The sequence below is a fragment of the Diceros bicornis genome, chromosome 1 (genome assembly GCF_020826845.1).
Source record: "Diceros bicornis minor isolate mBicDic1 chromosome 1, mDicBic1.mat.cur, whole genome shotgun sequence".
Lineage (NCBI taxonomy): Eukaryota > Metazoa > Chordata > Mammalia > Perissodactyla > Rhinocerotidae > Diceros > Diceros bicornis.
In genome coordinates this window covers 4401313-4425900 of record NC_080740.1, presented here as the reverse complement: position 1 = coordinate 4425900, position 24588 = coordinate 4401313, and the positions used below count along the sequence as shown (strand labels likewise).

The 24588-nt window shown below is 41.4% G+C and overlaps 1 protein-coding gene across 5 annotated transcripts in view; it reads left to right on the top strand.

The window, feature by feature from the left end:
• Nucleotides 1–7424: 7424 nt before the first annotated feature.
• The window catches only part of FAM169A (family with sequence similarity 169 member A), a 67282-nt gene continuing 50118 nt past the window's right edge, over nucleotides 7425–24588 (top strand). For 2 of the 5 annotated variants that reach the window (XM_058563448.1, XM_058563116.1), the window contains exon 1: nucleotides 7805–7965. In XM_058563448.1, the coding sequence (XP_058419431.1) occupies nucleotides 7960–7965 (6 nt within the window). In that variant the 5' untranslated portion in view covers nucleotides 7805–7959. Of the gene's footprint in view, nucleotides 7503–7786; nucleotides 7966–8125; nucleotides 8150–24588 lie in introns of those variants that run through there. The other 3 variants (XM_058563199.1, XM_058563413.1, XM_058563285.1) reach the window with 3 other exon arrangements.

Genomic DNA, 24588 nt, shown 5'->3' with positions numbered 1-24588 from the left:
ATTGTGATCGTGTCACTCTGAAACTTGAACTCCTTAAATGGCTCTCCATTGCCTTTGGGATTGAGTCCATATGGCTTACCATCGCTGAGCAGGACTGGTTAAAAGAACAGCCGGTCCTGCCTGTTTCTCAGCCTCCTTTCTTTTTTTTCTTTTTTAATTTTTTGTGAGGAAGATCAGCCCTGAGCTAACATCCATGCCAATCCTCCTCTTTTTGCTGAGGAAGACCGGCTCTGAGCTAACATCTATTGCCAATCCTCCTCCTTTTTTTTCCCCAAAGCCCCAGTACATAGTTGTACGTCATAGTTGCACATCCTTCTAGTTGCTGTATGTGGGACGCGGCCTCAGCATGGCCGGAGCAGTGGTGCGTCGGTGCGTGCCCAGGATTCGAACCCGGGCCGCCAGTAGTGGAGCTCGCGCACTTAACCGCTAAGCCACGGGGCCAGCCCTCAGCCTCATTTCTTGAAACCCCACACTGTGCTCTAAGCCCTAGTTGTCTTCTAGTTCTGCCAGTAAACCATTGTTCCACAGCCCACATCCACATTTCTTGTTGGCTCTGCCTGTCCCATTCATCACATTATCACATCACAGGGTCTATCTAGCACAGTGCCTGGCATAATAGACATTTCAAAAGACATGTGTTAAGTTAATAAACGTATAAATATTGGGTGAGAGGGTGTTAATATAAATATCTTCCAGAAGCTGGACATATACTACTTGAGAAGCAAGTTTATAGGCTAGTGTCTAAAGTCTAGAGTAATTCAGAACAACGGTCCAATTCCTGCTCTACCACCTTGGGTCAATTTCTTCACCTCTGTAAACCTCAGTTTCCTCATCTTTGAAATGAGGACGTTGTATCTACCTCAAAGATAGTGTAAGGATTAAACGACAATTTAGGTAAATTATTTAGTACAATGTCTGGCATGTAAGTATTTACTAAATGTAATCCAGCTACACTTGACAGCAGTCATCAGGATACATTGCCTCCAGGTGGGTGCTTCATTTTACACGCCAACCTATTATAGAGTGTGGAGCTGTTTCAATAAGCCTTGCCAATTGCTATTAGCAATTAAAAATAATACCTCTTATTGCCTGCCATGAGATAGGCAAAAATTTTGTATTTCTTTGATTAATAGCAATATACCTATTATTAGGCATTCATGGTATTTATACATTTTGGCTTTCTTAAAAAACGCTTTGGTGAATCTTTATGCACAAACTTTTTTCTTCTTCCTAAAAAGTTCTTTTGGCTAAATTTCCAGGAGTAGTATTATAGGTAACACATTCACATTTTTACCACTTTTTACATGTATTGCCATACTGCTTTCTGTAAAGTACAGACTGTGTGTTCTAATTTTAGAGTTCCTCTCTAAATCCTGATTCTTTTACTAGTTTTTAATTAAAAATGAAAAACATAATTATACTGTTCTGTGTACTCTTTATGTACTTGGCATGGTGATAACTTTGGCCATAACTTGTTCCTACACTAATACAGCCACTTATCCTTTCTCGCAGTGGTATTAGAGACTGACTGAGGTCATGTGTGAAATGTGTAAAATCAAATGTACTATATGAATAAATATAAGATATTCTTTTCAGAGACAAGAATTGGTGTCTTTTCATCACCAAATACTAGGCAGGGAAGTCACAGAGAGCACTGATTTCTGTAAAGCACCGTTACTTAAGATAGCAGCAAAATCAAAGAGTAATATCTATATAGTATAGTATATATACTATTCTACAGAGTGTTCTTTTTTCCTAAGTATATCAAGGAGACCGTGTTTCACTTTGAATTTTAGTTAGGATTGCGTTTGTTGGCAAGTTAACAGAGAAGGCGAGGTGGGCAGTCTGGAATTGGTGCGGCAGCTCCGTAATGTCATCGTGGTCCCAGGTTCCTGTCTCTTGGCTCTGGCATACTCACTGCGTGGATTTCATTCTAAAGGTCAGCTCATGCTTACAAGATGGCTGATCCCAGAGGTAAATCCTCCTTCCGGGCAGGAAACAGAAAAAAAGTACAAATGGCAAAAGGCAAAGTGATAGCTGAGTCTGTCCTTTTCTATCAAAAAAACAAAAGCTTTCTTGGAAGCCATACGGAATAATCCTCTGCTTACATCTCATTGGCCAAAATAATCATACGGCTATTCTAGCTGCAAGAGGAGTCTGGGGGGCAAATAGCTTTAGTTGGGCACATTGCCGCTCTGAACAAAACTGGGTCTGTCAGAGCAAAGGGAAGAATGGATATCGACGAGGCAACTTGCAGTAGCTGCCATGGGTGTAAATATATGTGTAATTTTTCATTAGTAATATGAAAAATACATGTTATTTCTCTTAAGTCCAAACTAAACTTACCACATACTCTGTCCTGAAACTTCCACCTCACATTAGACCAGTCCAAACCAGAAGAGAGTTATGCAAGTGGCTTCTCAAACCTGTCTTCCTTTTGATCTTCAGGTTCTTTTTTTCTTCAGTGCATCGTATCCCTCATTGAAATCTGCACATAGTAGGAGTGTTTGACAAAAAAAAAAAAAAATCTCATCAAAATACTGCTTTTAATCCTGAAAACACTCCTGTGACATATCTTATCCACCAGGGGAAGAAACAAAGCATTCCAGGACATGGAGGCCCTTTTCCTCTTCCAGTGTGAGTGGGCAAGATTGCCTTCTTGCTCCCCCATTGCTGTGGCCAACTTTGTTAGCTAAGGAGTTAACTAACTGGCTAATATTTTAGATTTAGAAGTTCCTGGGTTGCCTCAGTCATCAAAATTTCTCACTGTGATTTTATGAATTTAAAACATATATATTGTATATATTGGATCCTAATTCTATCCATTTAAGTCTCATGGAGGGTCAAAGATGGTGATGAAGCTTTCTGAGGAAATGTGTTTCTCCCATTCACTGAAGAAATATAAATAATACTTATAATTCTGCTCTGGAACCTGAAAAAAGCTTAGAGAGCAATTACCTTTAAAAGATGTGGAAGGGGGCCGGCCCCGTGGCACAGCGGTTAAGTGTGCGCACTGTGCTGCTGGCTGCCAAGGTTCAGATCCTGGGTGCACACCGACGCACTGCTTGTCAGGCCCCCGCTGTGGTGGTGTCCCATATAAAGTGGAGGAAGATAGGCACAGATATTAGCCCAGGGCCAGTCTTCCTCAGCAAAAAGAGGAGGATTGGCATGGATGTTAGCTCAGGGCTGATCTTGCTCACAAAAAAAGAAAAGAGAAAAAAAAAACATGTGGAAAGACAAAATGTGCTTTTCAAAAACTAATAGATTATAAAACTCTGCTTAATATATGTCAGTGGAAGTCTTACAAGTTTTCTTTCTAACTAAGGGTTTAATTCCCTCTTCATGTCCAGGAAAATACTCCTAGATCTAAGAAATCCTTTAAACATGAAGGTATTGGGTATTCAAAGATACTGGGTATGTTTTGGGGCTTTAAAAACAAAACCCAATCATATGGCATAGGATTTTGTGCACATGAAAGGTGGTATAGCATACTGGTTAAGGGAGTGTGCTCTTGAGCCAAACTGGCAGGATTGTTAGCTGTGTGACCATGGCAGATTACCGAGCCTCTTGTGTGCCTCAATCTCCTCTTGGGTAAACTGGGGATAACATTAGTATATATACCTGTGATGGTGCTCAGGGCAAGCTACCCCAGGAAGCACCACTCTGGTATGCGGATTATTTCCAGCTGAAGACAATAAGGACTCAGAGAACTCAGGAAGACTATTTGAGTTTCCCCTCCCAAACTGCCTAAAGAATTTAAAACAAAAGATCTCTTTCAGGAAGGAGTTATTATCATGACGGCTATAAAGATAATGTAGGATAGAGGTTACAACAGAAAAGGCACCAACAAGCCCATCTTATCTGGAAGTTCTGTCTCTCTGGCCACATGCTCTGGATGGCCCTGCGAGGAGTTACCAGACAATCATTTACAAGGGAAGTCTCCATTTGTAAAGGTATCTCCCTCTCTGTATTGGGAAGAGGGGGGATGACCTCATTTCTAGAGACTTATCAATGTGGAAGGTGAGGCCTTAAAACTGCATAATAAACCTTACTCTTGTTTATAGTGCTTTAGTAATAATCTCCTGTAGCTGACACTCCCACCCCCAACATCCTCCTTGTCTTTGGTTGGACATGGTATTTAAGACAAGAATTTCTGCTATTGTGTTGAGAAACGCAGTGTCCCTGCTTTCTCCCATGTATATATGTTATTAAACTTGGTATTATTTTCTCCTGCTAACCTGTCTTGTTAATTATTTGGCCAGCCATAAGAACCTTAAGGGAAAGGACAGAGGGAGATTCTCCCTCTTCCCCCGACACCTGGAAGGGTGGTTATGAAGATTAAATAAGTTAATTTCCACAAAGAAGTTAATAGAGTGCCTGGCAATCTGTTAGCAGTCAAAAACATTAGCCATTATTTTAGCCATTAGGAATTCCTCTTTTCCAGTGCAATTTAATGACTCTTTTCTGGGTCATTTGTGTCAGCAATCTCCAAAATCCAGCGTTGCGGCAAGCTTCTCTTAGCTAAGATGGTTCCACTTCCCTTTGAACATATACAGATCTTCGTCAACTTACAATGGGGTTACTTCCCAATAAACTCGTTGTAAGTTGAAAATATTAAGTCAAAAATGCATTTAATACACCTAACCTACCGAAGTTGATGGGTTAGCCTAGCCTACCTTAAACGTGATAAACGTGCTCAGAACACTTATATTAGCCTACAGTTGGGCAAAATTATTTAACACAAAGCCTATTTTATAAGAAGTGTTGAATAGCTCATGTAATGGATTGACTACTGTACTGAAGGTGAAAAACAGAATGGTTGGATGGGTACAGAATGGTTATAAGTGTATTGGTTGCTCACCTTCCCAATGGTGTGGCTGACTGGGAGCTGCGGCTTTCTGCCCAGCGTCACCAGAGAGGATCGCACCGTGTATCACTAGCCTGGGAAAAGATCAAAATTCAAAATTTCAAATATTTGAAATTTCAAATTTCAAAGTATTTCATATAGTACTGAATGTATCACTTTCGCACCACTGTAAAGTTGAAAAATCGTAAGTTGAACCATCATAAGTTGGGGACTGTATTAAAAAATGCAACGAGAACTCGTAACATGTTTCCTTCCGCTTATAATATAAAATAACAATTAAAGCAAGCAAATGTTGGGGCTAGCCCGGTGGTGGAGGGGTTAAGTTTGCGCCTTCCACTTCGATGGCCCAGGGTTTGCTGGTTCAGATCCTGGGTGTGGACCTCTTCACCGCTCATCAAGCCATGCTGAGGCGGTGTCCCATACAGAAGAGGTACAACTCTACAACTATGATACACAACTATATAGTGAGGCTTTAGGGAGAAAAAAAAAAAAAAGAGGATGTTAGCGCAGGGCCAATCTTCCTCAAAAAACAAAACAAAAAAGCAAGCATATGCAACAACAAAAACCAAAGCAATAATCCTTTTACTCTCTTCAGACTTTTTAGACAAAAGCCCCAAAGCACATTTCAAAATACTTTGGTAGTGATTTACAGCATGTATTAACCTGACACAGACTCATTTTTTAGTTCTTTGCTTACTAAGATCTCATGGACCCTCAGAGGATGGGTAACACACAAGCAAGAGTTAATGTATCTCAGCCAAAGAGGGAGGGAAATGGTGATTTTTTTTTTTTTTAATATTCAAAGCTGCATCATGTTGCAAGTAGAAGACGATGAAGCAGTGTGACACTCTCACACAGGTAGGAGACAGCACTTCTTCAGGAGATCTCAGCAGACAAGATCCTTGTCACAGGAACAGAGCTGGGTGAGGCTGCCTGGATAGGGGCCGTTGGACCCTTTCTTTTACCGCCCTGGATGGGTGTAGTTTTGTCTCCTACCAAAGTGGCCAGACATCTGGGAGACGGGCCTCCCAGGCACAAGTACCCACGACTAAAGTAATAGCTAAAAGCCAATCACGTGCATTTCAAACGTTATAAACAAGTTGCTTTGTCTAGCTTTACATTAAGCCCTGAGGCTTCAACATCTGTAGGGTCTGGTAACTAAACAACATCATCTTCTCAAAGGGGCAATTGTTTGGGATTACCCCGGGGACTCCTACTTACATTCAGCTCTAGAAGTATAATTCAAAAGTTACATAACTTCATTCAGTCATTCATTCATTCAAGGTTGGCTGTGGATAGAACCCAACTATTCAAAATTCCTGCTCAATTAAATCAATTTCATTGATGAGTTCTACTAAAAATGGTAAATGTTTGATGTATAACATTTAAAATTTCTGCTAATTAAATATTAGAAATTAAACATAAGGTAGGGGTTGATTGTAACGAGCAACTCGAGGCAGAAAAGCTGATTTGATTAAAAAAAAAAGTCAAATATATCTCAACAAGTATTCTTTGAAGTATTTATTGATCTCATTGATCATTAGCAAATTCGTAAAAGGCTGGCATTGCGATTCCTAAATATCTCCGAGGAATGAAAGAAGCAATTTCAAATTTACTGGATGATCTGAAAACAATGCCACGGCTCTTGAATGATGAGTTCATTTTCCAGGGTTTATGTATAAAAGGAAGTCTTAAAATTACTTAAATACAATACTGTTCCTCAATACATTTATTAAACGTATTTAAACCACGGCACACATTACTTTTAAGAAATCTACCATGCTTTAAATACCCGAGAGCCTATCTTTCCAGCGTAATTAGCAAGAGGTTCCCGGGTGCTACGGCGGACTGCGTGAGTCGGGAGGGGGCGGGGCCGCGGGCCTGGCTCAGGGTCAGTTTGCGTGTGCTGGATTGGAAAGAGAAAAGGTCAGCGCAGGGATTCGGGGGTTCCGTGTAATCTCAAGATGGAAGCCCGGGCTCGTCCAGATTGTGAACGGGCGCTCGGCTTCCCTTCCCCTTGCATTCTCCTAGGGGGCAGCGGGGTTAGGAGAGTCCTCGCCCGCGCCCTCCGCATCCCTGTCCCCAGGCCGGGCTGGCCTCGCCCTCCGTGGGTGAAGTCCCGGAGGCCCGCCCGGCGTGGAGAACTCCGCCGGGGGGGTGCCCACGGGATTCTGCAAACGTCGACATTAAAGGAACACGCAAATGCAGCGCGAGGTCCCCGCAGCTCACGCGCACCTATTTTTATATCTAAGCCAAGGTCACTCTTTAATCCCGGCCGTGGCCTGTGCCGGCGGCCGGGACACAGAGCGCGGCGCGGGGGCCGAGGCGGGGGCCGCCGGACGCCCGGCCCGGGGCGGCGGCGCCCCCGCGCCGAGGAGGGGCCGCGCGGGCGGCGGGCGGGGGGACCCGCGGGGGGCGCGGGCGGCGGGCGGGCGGCGCGGGCTGAGGCGCTGCGGCGCGAGTGCGTCACGCGGCGGAGGGCGCGGGGGGCTGCGGCCGACCCGCCGACCGGAGCCGCGTCCGGGCGAGGCCAGGCGGCGCACCGCCCCGCACCGGCCGGGGTCGCCAGCGAGCAGCCGCCGGCTCCATTCATTCCGCGGCTCCGCCTCCTTCCCGGCTCCCGGGCGCGTCCGAGGTGAGTGCGCCGCCGTCCCGGCGGGGCCGCGGCCGAGGCCCCCCGCTTCCCGCCGCCGGCCCGGCCCGCGGCGACGCCCTGCGGCCCGGCCCGCGCAGGCCCACGCCGGCCCCGGCCCGGGCGCGCGTCCCGCTGCGGCGCCGGGGCCCCCAGGGCGGTGGCGCGCCCCCAGGTGCGCCGGCCTCCGCGGCGGCGCCACCATCTTGTGTGAGGGAATGCCTCTCTGCTGCCGCCGCGGCCCCCTCCCCCCGTGCCCCCGCCGCCGCCCCCTCCCCCCGTGCCCCCTGGAGCCCCCCGCGCGCTGCCCGCCTGGCTCGGCGGACGGCGACCTGGCGAGGTGTGGAACTCGAGCGTTTAGCCGGGTTCCGCCACGCAGGTGGCCTCCGCAGACGCGCTGACCGCCTCCCTCTTCCCTTTGACGACTTTGGAATAGCTACCGCATAGATTCTCTTCTAGAATGCAGGTCATTGCAATTTTGTTCTAATTCTTAGCTGCCCATTATGCAGTTTTCGAGGCCTGTGCCCCGGGAGATGGATGGGTGAAGCGTCGGACTGTTTACGGCTCAGGGATCTGGCTACACTGACTCCCATTACTGTCCTTGGGGAGGTGATGAAGCCTCTCGCTGGCTTCCCAGCTTCTGGAAATTGGTATGGGTATCTTATCAGGAGATGACCTAATATGACCACCTGATGCGGGCCTCCTGCCCCCTTTGGGATATCCTTTCAAAACCTAAATTAAAATGCTCGCGTGTGAGGATTTTTGAGGGGGTTCGGGCGGAAGGACAGATTGCTAAAAGACTCCTCGAAGGAAAAGTTGTAATGGCGATTCCGAACTGTTACACAATTGGTCATTTTCAAGGTTCCTGAGAATTTGGTGATTCTTGTTTTAATTTGTCTCCTCGCAGATGTACTTAAGTGCCTCGTGGATTATACTCATGCCATTTGTATTTTATTACTGCATCACAGACAGGGATTAAAATCTGGAATGGTGGCTGTTACATAATACACACATTGGGCCCTGGAGGGAATTTACCAAAATGGGTCTGGGTTTGATGTGCTGTGTATCATCTGCTTGCTTTTTTTTTTTGCACAAAAGGTGTACAGGCTATCTTTGCAACTATATCTTGTTTTCCTCCTACAAGAGGACATATTTTTGGTGACTGATATGGACAAGACTAAGTTTGTGGTTTTTTTTTTAACATTTTCTTGGGGTTTTTTTTAGTGGGGCAGGGGAGTGCACAGGGGAATGCCTGGTGAGAGGAACCTCGGAAAAATCTATTTGTGATAAGACTTCTAGACAAACACAGATAAAATATCACAGTCTTTCACGGAAAGCTTGTAGCTGTCCTAGTGGACTCCTCTCTCTGAATTTACGATGAGGATTGGTTTAGGGAAATTAAGGAGTAACATTGTGAGTGATTATAACCTAAGATGCTTTACCTGTGGATTTTAGGTTCTAACAAGTTGCAAATTAGTCTGACCTTTGAAATAATATTCAAATCATTACAAATTATATCATTTCTAAAGGTAGGATATCTGTCAAACCAAGGGCTTAACTTTGATTTGGAGAAAACAAAATGTTTTATAATTAGATGCTTTTGAGAGTAAAATTTCAATGTCATCTCTTATTAAATTATTCTAAACTCTTTTCTGATTAGTTGACTCTTTCACTAGTGCTTTCTACAGACAAGTGAGTCCATATCATGTGCCATTCCTAGCGGAAATGTCATGCCTCTCATTAATGACATGTTCTATGGGGAGAATTATGGAGGTGAAAGGGACCTCGGACATTGAGAGATGTCTTGTTTTGGAGAACTTGAGTAAGAGGTCCGTGGGCATTCAGCTTGTTCCTTCCAGCCAGTTCAGCGATGAGTGAAACACAAGTGTTACACTTTTACGTTGATTCTGTTAATACATGTCAGATAGCTTCACTGAATTGGTACTACTGTATTTAATTAACTCGAGTTTGGAAGTGATCTTGGTGTGGTTTTCGTCTTTAACGTAGCTTGAGATTTTGAGCATTATTTTACCAATGGTTGAGAAATTGTGAAAAGAAAAAAAAAAATCTCTTAACATTGTTCTCCATTAGTTCCTACCTAACTCTTTTTAAGCCTTATGTGTGTGATGTTCAGTCATCTGCCTATAAATGCAAAAAGATTTACTTTTTAAAGGTAATTAGAGTATGAGAGGATTGAGTATTCAGGCAAAGGTTCAAAAAATATCAAGGATTCTGTAGAAAGGATGGTTGGTTGGGTAGAAAGTTAAACAAAACTTGCGGTGTTTTTTCCCATTTCTAAGATTTTATGATTCTAAACTGAAAAAAGGATATTGCATGATTATCATGTTTAGGTTGATTTTCTCCTCACACCGCATTAGGCTTCTGATCCATTGTGCATTTAACCCTGAAATTAAAGTTCTAAATTTGGTGTACTTCATTGGTGGTAGGGGTGTTTCACAATTCTTTCCAATAACAATGACAACAAAATTACTCAAGGTTGAATTTATTAAGGAAAAGGTGTGACGATTTAAAAATAATCAGGGAAAAGCTGATAATTTATTAAAGACAGCACAAAATAATTATTAGACTCATTGAATTTTAGAGCTAGTATTTGAGACCTTAAGGTTTATCTGCTCTGTGGGAGGGATCTGCTCATTTAGCCCAACCTGTTATATTTGGCCTAGAAAGTTTGTGACTTACCACATACCTTTTTTTTAAAAAAAGGGTATCATTTTAGTTACTGCCTGCTCTAGTGAGGTGTTAGCTTTAGGTTACACCAAAGGTACCTTGCATTTATTCAGCAAACACTGAGTGTCTGCAGTATGTTGTGGGGCACAAAAACAAACAGACCTGCCCTCATGGTGTTGATATTTCAGTGAAGTAGTGTGGATTTAAATGTTAAAGATTCCCTAACATCTAAATGCACAGAGATTTGTGCAAATATGAATTGGGAACACATCAATTTAGTAAATTGCATTTTTTTCTTTTTTTTTTTTATAATTTTATTTTTTCCCCTAAAGCCCCAGTAGATAGTTGTATGTCATAGCTGCACATCCTTCTAGTTGCTGTATGTGGGACGCGGCCTCAGCATGGCCGGAGAAGCGGTGCATTGGTGCGCGCTTGGGATCCGAATCCGGGATCCGAATCCGGGCTGCCAGCAGCGGAGCGCTTGTACTTAACTGCTAAGCCACGGGGCGGGCCCCAGTAAATTGCATTTTTTAAAACAGTGCCAGATGGCATATGGGGGGACCCCTGTGTTTATGGGTTGTGCAGAGGAGAGGGTTCAGTTGCTGAAAGAAACTGAGGAGGAAAAGCAGCTAAGAAGTAGAATTGGGAGGGAGTGTTGTCCAAGGAAGGAGAGGAACTTTTAAGTGGTCACTTGGGTCTGATCTGTGATAAGGTCAAGAGAGGTGAGAATGAAAATAATCCATTGAGTTTGGGAGCTGAGAGGTTATTAAGGAGTAATATCAGTATAGTGATAAGAGAAACCGGTTTAGGAATGAATAGGAGTGGAGAAAAAGTCAATTAGCTTGACTTTTTGTTATCAATGATTGATAAAGTAATAAACTGTACTAACAAGGGATTTTATAGTCTAAAATCTTTTACACATATATACCAGTGCTTTCAAGTTTAGATGGGCCCCTCATATACCCGATGAACTTATCCTGATTCTTAAGTTAACAGTAGTTATTATTCAGAGGCAGTATAATTCCACAATTTAAGCCAAATAAGCATAGGTTTGAACCCTGGCTTTGCTGTTTCTAGCTGCCTTTTGTTAAGATACTTAATCTCTCTGGGTATTAGTTTCCTCATCTGTAAAAGAGTAGTTATAACAGACCCTGTCTCAAAATGTTGTTGGCAGAATTAAATGTGATAATGTATCTAAAGGTGAGCTATTAGTATTATCATCATCAATGGAATTGGGATAGTTTTTAGTATCTAGTTAAGTGTTCCTTGTCTTTCTCTCCCTTTTATTTTCTTCTCCCCACACCCACCCCATGTACAACACTTTGTTGAGGTACATTTCAAAGCAATAATGTACTTTTCTATTTTTAAAATTAATTGCGGTTTATTTACCACTTGTCAATCAGAGCATTTGCTCCGCAGGAGATAAAAGTATAACCACAATGAGTTGAGTTGGTAAAATTCTAGTTAAAAATTAAGAATATCTTCGGTTTTTGTTAATTTGTGTATTAGTGTAGGGGAAATTAATGTTCAGTTTTTCAAAAACAAAACAATTCATATAGCCCCCTTTGTAGTTTTTGTGGATCCCAGGCTAAGAACCTATCTTCTAATTTTAGATCTGGTCTTGTTTTCTATTAATTATTTATGCTTGTGAGTGGAACATATAGCTAAATTTAGCAAAAAGCAACCATGTGTTAGAAGTCTTGATATTTGCCTTTGAACTATAATGCATATCTAAAAGTGCTTGAAATTAATTTCAAGGCTGAGATTTATTGATAATATTTTCTGAAACATGAAAAAAGAAATTGGAGTGATTCTGAATAAAATTTGTTTGGAGAATACTTTTTGTATCTGAGTAGCTTTTCAGAATGGCAAAAAAAGGTGTAGTTTTATTTTATAAGACGATTCATATGGTTTTACAATTTCATATACAAATGACCACTCAACTGAAGTCCGTGGAGTCCTGGCCCTCCTTTCCAGACCTCTGATACTGGCTTGGATGGAGAGGAGGGAAGTTCTCGTGCCTGTACTTACAGTGGGGCTGAGAGAGTTGCTCCTGTCCTGAGTTGGAACGTACTGGCTATAACTAATAGGACTCTTTGACCAGCTAGTTGGCTGGTCTCTGTTTTCATGCGGTGTAATTCATTTGAGGGTAGAATTTATTGTTGGAAAGGCCCATTTCTTTTACCCTTTAGACATATACAAAATAGATTTTCATCTGCATACTGACTCTTGGCATATTTGAAGTGTAACTTTGTTCCCCAGCAAGACTTTCCCTCACTAATTTCTCCCCATTCCTTTTCTTCATCTGCCCTATCATGGTTTCCAGATCCTTTGCCATCCTGGTTGTTTTTTATTGGAGGCATTCCAGTTTTTCAGTGTGATCTTTCTTAAAATGTGATCATCGGAATGGAATAAAAACCTGTGGGCGCTGGCTGACCTGTGAAGAGTGTAGGGAGCTTGGCCCTCTCTGGATCTGGACAGTCTTCACCCAGTAACGAAGCCCTATGCTGGGGTTATTTTTTTTTAAAGATTTTATTTATTTATTTATTTTCCTCCCAAAGCCCCAGTAGATAGTTGTATGTCATAGTTGCACATCCTTCTAGTTGCTGTATGTGGGACGTGGCCTCAGCATGGCCGGAGAAGCGGTGTGTTGGTGTGCGCCTGGGATCCGAACCCCGGCTGCCAGCAGTGGAGCGTGTGCACTTAACCGCTAAGCCATGGGGCTGACCCTATGCTGGGGTTATTTTGCCTTAACTTTAAAAACACTTCTTCATGGTTCATACTGAGTCTAGTATCATCTAAATCTCAAGGTCTTATTTGTCTCTGCCCTTCAGCAATAGATAATAAAAAACTCTAATGCAACTTAGTGAATTTCATTTTTTTCCTTAGCTCGATTTTGTAGTAATTTGTTAAATATTTGGTAGGCATTTTACCTTGTCAGTTTTTATGTTTCCCTTTTATTTTTTAAGTTTAAAGCAATTGGCTTTGGGGGCCAGCCTGGTGGCATAGTAGTTAATTTCTTGTGCTCTGCTTCCGTGGCCTGGGGTTTGCAAGTTTGGATCCTAGGTGTGGACCTATGCACCACTTATCAGGCCATGCTGTGGCAGGCGTCCCGCATATAAAGTAGAGGAAGATAGGCATGGTTGTTAGCCCAGGGCCAATCTTCCTCAGCAACAAAGAGGAGGATTGGCAATGGATGTTAGCTCAGGGCTAATCTTCCTCACCACAAAAACAAAAACTAAAGCAATTGGCTTTGTTTTTAATTTTTATTTATTTATTTTTTTCCCCCAAAGCCCCAGTGGATAGTTGTATGTCATAGTTGCACATCCTTCTAGTTGCTGTATGTGGGACGGGGCCTCAGCATGGCTGGAGAGGCGGTGCGTCGGTGTGCGCCCGGGATCCGAACGCGGGCTGCCAGCAGCAGAGCGTTTGCACTTAACCGCTAAGCCACGGGGCCGGCCCAGCAATTGGCTTTGTATTTATTGTGTAGTAACCATTTAAAAATTCTGAAGAAGATGCATCATAGTGACCAGATGGGCCTCTGAAGTCTGAAGAGAGGATGTTGCAGGATTTAAAAACTCTTAACTCCTAAGGAGCGACTGAACCATGTGGTTGATGTGGTCTATGGTTGTCGTATAATCAGATATACCATGGGTTATGTTGGCTTTTTGTCTTGACCTGGGAACCTGGCCACCAGATTATCCCTCTGGAGACAGATTGCCTAGGTTTAGAGCCTGTCTCTGCCACTTAACTAGCTGTGTGAACTGGGACCACTCACTTAACCCCTCCACACCTGAGGCTCCCCATGGGGAGAATGCATATAAGAACGCCTGCCTTCTAGGGTCATTTTGAGGAATAAATGAGAAAATATGTGTAGAGTGTTAAGCATAATGCCTGGTGCAAGATAAGCAAGCAATAAATGGTAGTTCTGGCGTCATGTTAGAAAGCACATTCTGAGTTTTAAAAAATGATTATAAATGAATTTTTGATGATCCCACCGCTTTGAAAATTAAATCCTTTTTTTCCTATCTTCTTTTTCCAAGTATTCAAGTGTAGACACTGAAGCTATTAGTTAGAAGGGGCATCCGAGGACATTTGACCCATCTCTACTTTTTGTATGTTTGGAAAAAGTGGATTATGCTGCATTGGAGTTCTGAGCCTGGTAGGATAGACAGAGGAAGAAAAATAAATCACATTGTCATGTGATAAGTGTATTAAAAGAAGCATGCACAAGGTACTTATCCTAAGAGTTTCTCTATTTGTCTCCCTTCACTTCTTCCTGTTAATCCATCCTACACACAGCTTCCAGATACATTTTCTTAAAGCATGGTGTCTCTATGAGTGTCTCTTTCCTGCTCAAGATCCTTAAATTGCCTTCTCCTGTGTACCAAAGAAGGTCCAAGCTCTGTAATCTGGTGTTCTTGGCCTTTTATGTTTCATCCTCAATTTCTTGTCCTGGCATTCCTACCGCTCCTTCTCTTGATGTACCTGAACTCGCCTAGTAAATCCAGCTGCTTGCCATTCTCAGCACGTTTTCTGGCTTCCCTTGGCATATTCAGTCTCTTTAGAGGGCCTTCCCCTCCATCTCTGCTGCTGAAAGACCATCTGTTGCTTTTCCTCCAGCAGTAGAACTTTATGCATCTTTCACCTGTGGCAGCTCTTCCTTGAAGCACCAGTGTGTGCTTTATCTATCCAGAGTTTTGTTCAGTCATTCAGTTCTTCACTTATTTAGTAAATATGTATTCAAGTCAGGTAGGAGGGCTACTGCTCTCATCCCCCCGCGTCCTCCAGGCCTGCTACCACTGGGAGGTAAGAAAACAATTTTACTTAATTTGGGTAAGGAAACCCACGTGAGTTTGCAAGTGGGTTGCACAAGCAGGTGTAAGGGGCCACGGCAGAGTTGGAGAGGCTTGGAAGGGAAAGAGGAGTGTTTAGCCTGTGGGTCAGAGGTTGCTGTTTTTCTGGGTTGGTATGATACTCGGCATGTAATGGCAACCCTTGGTGACACTTCTTAGTTCTGTGGTGAAAATCTTAGGGCGTGGGGTGGTGGTGATTGTGACTCAGCAGAATATTTCATAAATGGTATGCCAAAATTAAGCACAAAGTGGTGTTTTGTTTTTGCTTTTGTTTTGAGCTAGACATATTTCTTTTAAAATGAAAACATCAGTCTTCTTCATGGTTCTAAATGAGACAAATCTCTCTAATATTTTATGTTAAAGGTATCTACAACAACGTGCGTATTGTTTAGGCTCCTGTTTTTAAAAATCGCCCGTGTCCTTGCGGTTTGCTATGTCAAACCCCTGTTAACTTTAATAAAGCACTATAAAATCAGATCTGTTAATATGGTAAAGAAGCCAGGTAAAAAAATAAAGAATTTTAGATTGTCTAATGTTGAAATGAAGGACAAAATTTTGTGGTGTATTCATTTAAATAGTTCTTATTTTGTCTCTCTTGAGTTTTGTAAACTGCTCCTGTGAGGTTATAAACTGTTCAGTAATCTGGGTCATGAAGTACTAGAGTAGCTGACGTGCTCTAGAGGCAAATGTATTCTTTTTTCAGTACGGTATGTAGTCCATATGTAGTCAGTCAAGTGGAAGCAGTTATAAGCATATTTCTGTTTCTTTCAAATGTCACCTGTTAATTTATTATTCGGCTTTTGCATGTGTATCTGAGGAGTGTAAGTAGTTCTCTCTATCCTGCTCAAAGTGATAAGGATTTAGCATCGATTTCTGGGTGTGGTAATTTGGTCTTTATTTTGTGTTGTGACTCGTTTTTGCTTATGAGTCTCATTTCAGCCCTGTGAGTCCTGTTTTGCCTTCCCAAGGTAGAACGCTCCCCAGAATCACATTCTGTCCCTCTTGGAGTTTGGATGCCGGCGTGTAACCTAAATTTTGCCAGTCAGAAGCATCCGAGAGAGACTGCGCTACAAAATGAGCAGTTGGGGAAGGAGGCTCTGTATGGGCTTCTCCTTTCTTTGCCTCATGTCTCCTCCCTTGGGGCCGCCGCCTTCCTGCTTCACCAGGAATAACTACTGTTAACAATATAAATGCATGCTCTTCTAGGTCATTTTCTGTACAAACGTATAAATATTTACCAATGTTTTCCATACATTAATTTTGTTTTTAAAAAACTTTATGCACATTAGCTTTTAAAAAAAAATTAGTTGAGCATTTTTTTTTTTTTGTGAGGAAGATCAGCCCTGAGCTAACATCCATGCCAGTCCTCCTCTTTTTGCTGAGGAAGACTGGCTCTGAGCTAACATCTATTGCCAATCCTCCTCCCTTTTTTTCCCCAAAGCCCCAGTAGACAGTTGTATGTCATAGTTGCACATCCTTCTAGTTGCTGTATGTGGGACGCGGGCTCAGCATGGCCGGAGAAGCAGTGCGTTTGTGTGCGCCCGGGATCCGAACCCGGGTCACCAGTAGCGGGGCACGAGCACTTAACCACTAAGCCACTGGGCCTGCCCGAGCATTTTTGATATTTAGTTGTTTTCCTGTTTTATGAATTGTCTGTTCATGCCATTTGCTTATTTATTTGCATCTTAATTTAAAAAACCATTGTGTTTGTATTAAGGATCGTAACTTGTGGGTCATATTCGTTGTAGTTTCCTCTGAGTTTTTTGTTTTTAGATGTAAAAATTTTAATATATGTTCAAAGTTACCAGTTTTTACCCTTGCAATTTATTCCTTCATCAGAGGCCTTTTCCTCTTTCTGTTCAAGTAAAATGCCCGTGGTCACACAGCTGGTGATCCTGGCGGTTTGCCTCAAGAGCACACTCCCTTAACCAGTATTCTGCATAGTCTGCTCTTGCGGTGCACAAAATCCTATCCCATAGACTAGATTTGCTTTCGAAGCCCTTAAACATGTCAGATACCTGGTAGCTTCATGTTTAAATGATTTCTTAGATCTACGACCGTTTTCCTGGACATGAAGAGAGAATTAAACCCTTAGTTAGAAAGAAAACTTGTAAGACTTGTGACATATGTCAGCAGTCTTGAACCATCTTAGGGCTCCTAAGGTGCTGTGCTTTCAGACAGAGCGTGGGGATGGAAAAACTAGGCCTTGGAGCCAGACTGCCTGGTTCAGATACTGGCTCTGCTGCTTTCTACAGAATGTGCCCTTGAACAAGTCACTCACTGCTTTGTGTGTTAGTTTCCTCGTCTGACAAGTGAAGATAATTAAATTACCCACTTCATTGGTTTGTGATAAAAACTACATCAGGGAATACGTTGTGAAGGTTTTGAATAGAACCAGGCACATAGTCCACTGTTGGGTCAGTGATTACTTCAAGATGATTTTGTTTCCTACTTGAAATAAAGAGAGGCAACAGGTGTGAACCCCATTTAACTTCCTGCTCCATTGTCTGTAAACTTATAGGCAGTCCTCACCCGTTCGTAATCAAATCTTTTTCCTTTCCCAGAGGATGGAAAAGGATTTCTGAGCAGTGTTGAGCCCCCCTGAGAGTGATGGTCGTAGCAGTCTGTTCGATGGTTGCATGTCTCTCAGACTCAGGAACTCAGCTCTGAGAGTGGGAGGGATTCACCTAGGACTGGGGCCTTGTGTAGGGCAGGAGGGATGGAAGAAGGAAAGGTGAGATGAAGAGGTCAGTTGAGCTGATGTTGTTTGAGGCGAGGCTAGTGAGGGAAGGAGAGGATGTGAGGGAGAAAAAGGAAAATCAAGAGAAGATTCATAATAAGGTTCAGAAACAGGCTTTTTGTGTAAAGGTTATTAGAGCATTGCCGATTGTGTTGCCTGGATACCTAACCTATTTTTGGTGTTGGGGAAACAATCAGGAGAGGTAGCATCAGGACTTGGATTGGTTGAGATAATTATTTTTTCTCGGAGAACTCTTTCAGCTCAAATTTCCATGTTTTTTTTTTTTTCTTTCCCTTCCTAAAATCCCCAAATAATAGCAATAAACTTATAAAATGTTCCCCCTTTTTAGAGTATAGTTGACATCCAGTAATTAACAAATAGGGAAGAAATCACAATAATAGTTTTTTAACTCTTTTTCATATTTTCTTATTAAGAGCATTCATTCAAATAGTTACATAGTTTTTCAAGAAAAAGGAGTGAAATTATTAAAAGATGAATGTGAAATAGCTGATGGGCATCTGAGAGCTCGTGTAAGAGATCTGAGTATAGTGGTTTTTTTTTTTTTAGGTTTATAAGATGATTTTTTTTATTGAGGTGATAATAGTTTATAATATTGTGAAATGTCAGTTGTACATTTTTATTTGTCAGTCACCATATATATGTGCCCCTTTACCCGTTGTGCCCACCCCCCAACTCTCTTCCGCTCTGGTGACCACTAGTCTGTTCTCTTTGGCCATGTGTGTGTTTGTCTTCCACATGTGAGTGAAATCGTATGGTGTTGGCCTTTCTCTGTCTGGGTTGTTTCGCTTAACGTAATGCCCTCAAGGTCCATCTCTGTGGTTGCAAATGGGACTATTTTGTCTTTTTTTATGGCTGAGTAGTATTCCATTGTGTATATATATATACACACCACATCTTCTTTATCTATTCATCAGGTGGTGGGCACTTGGGTTGAATTCTGCATCTTGGCTATTGTCAATAATGCTGCAGTGAAGGTAGGGGTGCATAAGTCTCTTTGAATTGTTGATTTCAAGTTTTTTGGATAAATACCCGGTAGTGGGATAGCTGGGTCGTATGGTATTTCTGTTTTTAATTTTTTGAGAAATCTCCATACTGTTTTCCATAGTGGCTGCACCAGTTTGCATTCTCACCAGTGATATATGAGGGTTCCCTTTTCTCCACATCCTTTCCAACATTTGTTGTTTTTGTCTTGGTAATTATAGCCATTCTAACAGGTGTAAGGTGATAGCTCATTATAGGTTTTTTTTTTTTAATAATTTTATTTATTTATTTTTTCCCCCAAAGCCCCAGTAGATAGTTGTATGTCATAGCTGGACATCCTTCTAGTTGCTGTATGTGGGATGCAGCCTCAGCATGGCCGCAGAAGCGGTATGTCGGTGTGCGCCCGGGATCCGAACCCGGGCCGCCAGTAGCAGAGTGCGCGCACTCAACCGCTAAGCCACAGGGCCGGCCCTACTCATTGTAGTTTTGATTTGCATTTCCCTGATGATTAGTGATGTTGAACATCTTTTCATGTGCCTATTGGCCATCTGTATATCTTCTTTGGAAAAATGTCTGTTCATATCCCCTGCCCATTTTTTGATCAGGTTGTTTGTTTTTTTGTTGTTGAGTTGTATGAGTTCTTTATATATTTTGGAGATTAACCCCATGTCGGATATATGATTTGCAAATATTTTCTCCCAGTTGGTGGGTTGTCATTTTCGTTTTGTTCCTGGTTTCCTTTGCCTTGCAGAAGCTGAGTATTGTGTTTTTATACAGGGTTAGCCAGGATTAATGAGCTTACCATTTGCTTAATTTATAAATTAATTTGGACACTTTTTACACTTCATTGTCCACTCTGCGTAAATTTTTTGATGAGCTAGTTTGCTTAAGGCAACATTAAACTTCCTCATTCATGTAGAATCTAGTTAGGCCTTTTGGTTTATCTCATGGGAAGAGCATAAAGTACTTGACACGTTTATCGGACCGCTTTACAGTTATGTAACGTAGAACAGAAGCTGAAAAACAACAAACGGGAGGGAGAAGCAAGCGGTTTATCATAGTGACTTATATTTCTCTCCAGAACATTACCACCCTTCTCTTGCCTCTCTAGACTGGGGCTGAACTACCATAAGGCTAGTAATTTATGCGGTCTTAAGTTAACCAGTATTTTTTTAAATAAACAGTTGTAAACATTTAGAGGTGAAAAGGTCCTTAGGAGTGTCCTGTCCAGTTGCATCACGTTACCAATGAGAACACAGAAGCCTAAAGAAGGTAAGGAACTTGTCGAGGTTCGGCTAGTTAGTGGCAGAGCTGATCCAGGAACCAAGGTCATAGAATTCCAATTCCAGGGCTCTTTCTGGTGTAATATGTGAACAGAATATTTAATAAGAAGATAAATATTTCACTGTTTTGCAAAAAGAAATTTCGTCTAACCATGACATATTTGGTTTTGTATATTGAGTAGAAATACTTATACTGGAAGGTATATTTGATTGTCTGGATTCGTATTCTTCTAGCCCCACTAGTGGTAGGACATTTAATCTCTAAAGCTCTGTTTCTTCATCTACAGAGTGGAGCTGATAGAAGTACCTCATATAGTAAATGCAACAATCTCTTCAAAGTCTGATGTGTTGTCATTTCTCCATAAATGTGACCTGCTGCTATTACTGATTTATAATAATTTCTAGTGCTTTTATCTTCCTTTAAATACTGATAGGTGATTATTTAGGCAATGAAACTGAGCATTGAGGGCCGGCCCCGTGGCTTAGCAGTTAAGTGCGCGCACTCTGCTACTGGTGGCCCGGGTTTGAATCCCGGGCGCGCACCGATGCACCGCTTCTCCGGCCACGCTGAGGCCGCGTCCCACATACAGCAACTAGAAGGATGTGCAACTATGACATACAACTATCTATTGGGGCTTTGGGGGGAAAAAAAGGAGGAAGATTGGCAATAGACGTTAGCTCAGAGCCGGTCTCCCTCAGCAAAAAGCGGGGGATTAGCATGGATGTTAGCTCAGGGCTGATCTTCCTCACAAAAAAAAAAACAAAAAACAAAAAAACCCTGAGCATTGAGAGTTACTAGTAATAAAAATAATGGATTTAAGGATGGATTTGCAAACACAAAAATATTTTAGAAGGGGTATGTATGTGTCTGGGCCTCTGCAATTAGGGAAATATTTCCTAATTTTTTTCATATTAAAAACTATGATGCTGTAGTTGTTTTTAGACTGTATTCAGAAGTCACAACTTGTAAGTGAAGTTTGCCCCCCCCAGTAATGCTCTTTATGCAAATTTATGAGTATATAAATTGTTGGACTTTGGAAAACAGGATTCTTTCATTTTGTATGTATAAAAAAGAATAATCTTTGACTAATAATAAGTCCAGAAGCGATTATTCTTCTGTTTAAAAACTTCAATCTAAAAAGGTTTCAGAATGAAGGATAATGAATTTCTATTTTTACATCTTAAATTTAGTCATGTTCTACCTGCCTTTGATCTGTAGTGGTATGTCTTAGGGTAAGCAATCCCATATGTGTAGGGCAGTGTCTTCTAAAGTACTGACATACTACTGGTGATTTAGGAGAGGTTTTAGTTGGTATTCAGGTGAACATTTAAATTATGATAGAAATTTTAAGCTGATTAGGAAAATGTATAATCTGATAGGACAAATTTGTGGTTTCACAGGTTTTATAGTTTAGGTTTTATAGTAAAATGTTTCCCAAAAAGTAAGTTGAGGGGCCAGCCCGGTGATGTAGTGGTTAAGTTTACGTGCTCCGCTTCAGTGGCCCGGGGTTCGAAGGTTCGGACCCCTGGCATAGACCTAAGCACTGTTCATCAAGCCATGCTGTGGTGGCATCCCACATACAAAATAGAAGATTGGCACAGATGCTAGCTCAGGGACAGTCTTTCTCAAGCAAAAAGAGGAAGATTGGCAACAGATTTTAGTTCAGGGCCAATCTTCCTCACCAAAACAAACAAACAAACAAATGTAAGTTGAGATTCTGATACATGCTATAACATGGATGAACGTTGAAACCATTATACTTCGTGAAATAAGCCAGATGCAAAAGGACGATTATGATATGATCCACTTATGAGGTTCCTAGAATAGGGAAATTCTTAGACACAGAAAGTAGAATGGTGGTTACCAGGGGCTGGGGGGAAGAAAGAATGGCAATTATTGTTTAATGGGTACGTAGTTTCTATTTGGGATGATGAAAAGTTCTGGAAATGGAGAGTGGTAATGGCAACAGTGTGAATGTACTTACTGGCACTGAATTGTAGTTGTAGAAATGGTTAAAATGGTAAATTTTATTTGTGTATTTTACCAAATTAAAAAAGGGGAGGGGAGGAAATGGGATGAGAGGTGTGTATGTATTTTTTAAAAAGTGAATTGAGAAAAATGTTAGTTAAATAGTGATATAGGCACTTGACATACTGGAAAAAATGTTGATGGCAGTATGCAGATTATTGAAGTTGGGGCAACGCCAGGAGAGAGGAAAGAGGAGTTGCTTAGGCACCCTGGGCCTGTGTTCCAGCTCACCCTGCCGTGGCCCCACAGGGTGGCCTGCACATGACTCTTAGCTAAAGCATGTTAAGTAAGACACTGAGACCTCTAAGACCACTTACTACCCTCAATTCTCTGGTTCTGGGCTATGCCGTTGGGTTCTTTATTCAGATGACCCAGTTTGCTAGAATTTTCTTCTTTTCAATAATAAAACTAAAAAAAAGAAAATGCGTTTTAAACATGACATTAGCATTGAAAATCTTTTCAGAACCATAATATCATAGCAACAGTAGATGAAAAAGAAAGAAAATCACCCTTAAATTGCTGTTCTGTCAGACTCTTTTTCCTTAAATGTCCATTTTGTATTCTTGTCTAGAATGCTGTATTATTTTTATGTGATTGTAGTCAATTATGCTTTTGTAGACCAACTTTGTGGCAGCAGTCTTCAAATATTAGTTTACATTTCGTCCTTTAGATCATGTTTATTACTCTTAGCAAATGAAATTTTTAAATGTGTTTCATTCGTTCCTTGTTTTGGTAGCTGACCTTCCAGAGAGTCTTTTGAGTTGATTTAAGGGGAACACTATGATATTAATTCTTCTTGATCTTCACCTGGTCAATGGTATGGTATATTAAATGTCTCTTAATGTTTTACTTGGATACAAGGCTGAGATCGTGGCTATAAGAGAGGAAAAAGTTATATTCTCTTAGCTAGTGTCCTAATTATGCTTCTTTCATCCACTATTGACCATTTGTTTTGTGTTTTTAGTTTTATATAAAATTTCAATCTTCATTAGATTAAGTTTTAGATCTGACTATAAATCATAAGGTTGTATTTCCTTAGTTTGCTTTTACATACTGACTTTGATAGAGATACAAAGATTAGCCCAAATTAACAAATAAGCTTCCTTAACAATAGAGCTTCTGTTTTATTTTATGATCCTTTTCTAACTGTAACATTTTATTTACATAAGCTCCTGGTTGATCTCGCTTGAAATTCATAGTTTTTTTTCCTTCTCCTTTTTGTAACTTGGCTGGAAATCCTGTGGCATTGCTTTCATAAATAGTTTCACAGGGCAGGCCCTGTGGCTTAGCGGTTAAGTGCACGCGCTCCGCTATTGGCGGCCCGGGTTGGGATCCTGGGCGCACGCCGACGCACCTCTTCTCTGGCCATGCTGAGGCCGCGTCCCACATACAGCAACTAGAAGGATGTGCAACTACGACATAACAACTAGCTACTGGGGCTTTGGGGAAAAAAAAGGAGGAGGATTGGCAATAGATGTTAGCTCAGAGCCGGTCTTCCTCAGCAAAAAGAGGAGGATTAGCATGGATGTTAGCTCAGGGCTGATCTTCCTCACACACATACACACAAAAAAATAGTTTCACAAATTTTTCTTGCCTTCTCCTTTTATTTAGACATTTACATTTACTAACAGATGGGCTGAATTTGTGTTCTATTTCTAGGTTTTGATTAAAAAAAATATATATATATATACATAATTCTATAAAATTAGGTTCCCAGTCATATGAAAACCAAGTTTTAAAGGCCATAGGACCAAGGTTTTCAGATTATGGTAAAAGTAAGTTCCTCTCATTATCATCTTATCTTCAAAATTCAGAAAAATATATTTAACTATATATCACTGTTACTGTATATGCCTGTCCTGTCTTTTATGTGTTTATCTCATATTTCCATTAGATTTTCAGTTCCTTGCCTACTAATACTTTTGTTGTGATAAAATGGATTTTAAGGTCACTTCAGAGAAAAGTAACTTTTATTTTCTCAGTTGATTTTCTTCTGTCTTTCCCTTTATGAAGTTTTTTTAAATCAAAATTGAAGAGGTTATTGACAAATATAGCAGTTGGGCTCTACAGTTTTTATTTTGGGTAAGTGTGAAATAGGGAACTTTTTAAAAGATTATTTTATTGAGGTCATAATGGTTTATAACATTGTGTAATTTTGGGTGGACATTATTATTTATCAGTTTCTGTATAGACTGCATTGTGCTCACCACCAGTAGTCTAATTTTTATCCATCACCATACATATGTGCCCCATTACCCCTTTCGCCCAACCCCCCACCCCCTTCCCCTCTGGTAACCACTAATCTGTTTTCTTGATCCCTGTGTTTGTTTATCTTCGGCATATGAGTGAAATCATACAGTGTTTGTCTTTCTCTGTCTGTCTTATTTCGCTTAACATAGTATCCTCAAGGTCCATCCATGTTGTTGCAAATGGGATGATTTTGTCTTTTTGTCCTTTTTTTTTTCTTTGTGGGGAAGATCAGCCCTGAGCT